The following is a 2,328-nucleotide window of genomic DNA, read 5'->3' as shown; positions in this document are numbered from 1 at the left end:
GAAATGCCGTTTGACAGTGGTCGAGGGTGTCGGGGGGACCAGGACTAGGGTTACTAGATTATATTTCATTTGACAGGTGGATACAATTCCCAAATCAAATCATACTCCATTAAATTCTGGAGACGCATATATTATTACTTAGAGGTATACGTACTAGACGGTATAGCATTGAAATCGTATGGATCAGGCACTTGATTGAATCATTATTTTGGTTAGATTGCTCACGTGGTAGAGCTCCCGCTTGGTGTCCAGGCGGTACAGGGTTCGATCCCTGCTGATGACGACGATAACCCAGATAGTCTGTGTGCGCTGGGACCTCAGCTCGTATATCAGCGAACAGCGTAGAAGAAAATGAATTGTTATTTATTGCTCGAATATTTCTAATTCCATACAATAACCAAATTTTGTAATCCAATTTTTGAAAAAATACAAAGAATTATAAATCTTCATTATTGTCGCTTGTGCCAGAAGATGAGTCGGAGGTGAGATCGTCAGCACTGTCACTTTCACGGGCAAGAAACAACTCGTAGATGTTGTCGACGAGCTTCTCAAAATGGCGAATGCAGTTACAGATCATAGCCGAAGGAAGCTGTTTGAACGCGTCGTCAAGACGAGCTCGGACGTCGGCAAAGGTAGTGTCCACTTTGTACTGAACACCAACATCACCCTTGGCCTTTGCCCAAACCATTTCAATAGGTTGCAAGTCAGAGTGATGGGGTGGCGTGAACAACACGTCATGACCACGGTCGCGGGCCATCGTGACGACCATGGGCTCTACGCGCGCGGACAGAACAGGTTTAAAACGAGCCCATATCGTCTTCTTGAGGTCATGACTCTCAACGTCCACTCCGTAGCGCTGACAAGCAGCCAGCAAATCAGCCTTGCGCCACTTCCCGCGAGGTGTGTCTGCTGGCAGACCACGATGTTACTTTGCGTTGCCCATCACGAAGACCACGCCCATCTTGCCATGGAATTCGACTTCGTCCATTGCTGCTTTGAACCACTTCACGAAGTACGTATGGTCGAACATACCATGATAAACTTTGGGATCGTCCTTGACTCTCTTGCTTCCCTCGAAAATGTCTAGACCAATGAGTTGACGTCGGCTTCGTCGCCGGACATGATGCCAGCGATAAAGCACTATCGACGGCCCTTGTGCTTCTCCTTCAGTGGGGCATCATCACTTGGATCGTAGAGGTTGTCGTCGTGGCGTGCGTAGTGGTGATGAATGTAGCTCTCGTCCAAGTAAACAACAGGGGTGTCCGGAGACAAATCTGTCATGCGATCGATGTATACGTCCCGCAGCGCAGCGTGTGCACTGGATACCTTGTAGGTGGCATGGCCACGTTGTTTTCCTCGCTTGAAGCCCAGTTTTTCCAAGTAGACTTGAACTAAGCTAAGACTTGTGGCTGTGCTGATCTTGTTTGTGTGTCGTACGCTATGATGCCAGCCTCCAGCAACATCACCATAACGTCCTTAGCGACTGTGCGTACACGAGTCAAGCTGCGTTTACGAATGAACTGGCGCACCATAGAAGTCACGGCAAAGGTCCGAGGAATGCGTGTGGATCCTTGATTTTGGTTTGACGGAGGAGGCACAGCAATGGTGCTCTTTGTACGCACGTACTCGGACCAAACTTCTTTTACGACTTTGGGACTGCGGCCAAGAAGGCGTGCGATTGTAGGTGTCACATCACGACAGTTGCTGCGACGAAGTTCAGCGTGAAGACGAAGAATATCAAGTCGTTCTTCATTAGTTAAGCTTCTTGGGCGATCCCGTCGAATGAAGTTTGTGATTTCGTCGTAGTCGTCTTCGGTTAAGGTTGTCATTATGGTGCTTGATGCCTTCTTTGACTGGCACAAAGTTACTGCAGCAGGGTATCAATTACCAGAGGTTTTTCGTCAAGTCCATGTGAATTTAAATTTAACCTTGTGAAAAATGATTTGATTAATTGTCACAGGCTCTTAGTTGTGGATGTGAAATTTAGTTAGATTTTCGAGTTTGAACAAACATATCTCGCAGGATATTCGTTTTTAGGCCTGACGTCTATTGAAAGTTGCATTTAGGACGTCGAGACGAGTGTACTGTACACACGAAATTTCTCAGAAAACTTTGAAAAATTGCTCAAGTTGTGACTTCTGGTCCCCTCGATGCCCTCGACCACTGTCAATTTGTTGGCCTTGGTCGACGACAAGAAGCGATTCATGGCGTACTCGCTGCGTGCAGGGTCGCAGAACGATTGCATGTTGTTCCGGAACTCTGTCCTTGGTCAATATAAGATCATTTCCTCTGGTGGTTTTATCCTCGCTGACGCTGGATTTACTCTGT

The 2,328-nt window shown here is 47.2% G+C and overlaps 1 protein-coding gene across 1 annotated transcript; it reads right to left on the bottom strand.

Annotated features, from left to right (window-relative positions):
* Window positions 1-436: 436 nt before the first annotated feature.
* On the bottom strand, window positions 437-1,532 carry H310_08418 (hypothetical protein; the record flags this gene model as incomplete). Its single annotated transcript, XM_008874137.1, has 4 exons — window positions 437-856; window positions 953-1,083; window positions 1,149-1,396; window positions 1,438-1,532. 4 exons carry the CDS (start codon window positions 1,530-1,532, stop codon window positions 437-439), a joined length of 894 nt encoding a protein of 297 aa, XP_008872359.1.
* Between the last annotated feature and the right edge of the window lie 796 nt (window positions 1,533-2,328).

The sequence above is a fragment of the Aphanomyces invadans genome (genome assembly GCF_000520115.1).
Source record: "Aphanomyces invadans strain NJM9701 unplaced genomic scaffold supercont1.17, whole genome shotgun sequence".
NCBI lineage: Eukaryota > Oomycota > Saprolegniomycetes > Saprolegniales > Verrucalvaceae > Aphanomyces > Aphanomyces invadans.
This window is presented reverse-complemented; position numbering and strand designations above follow the sequence as displayed.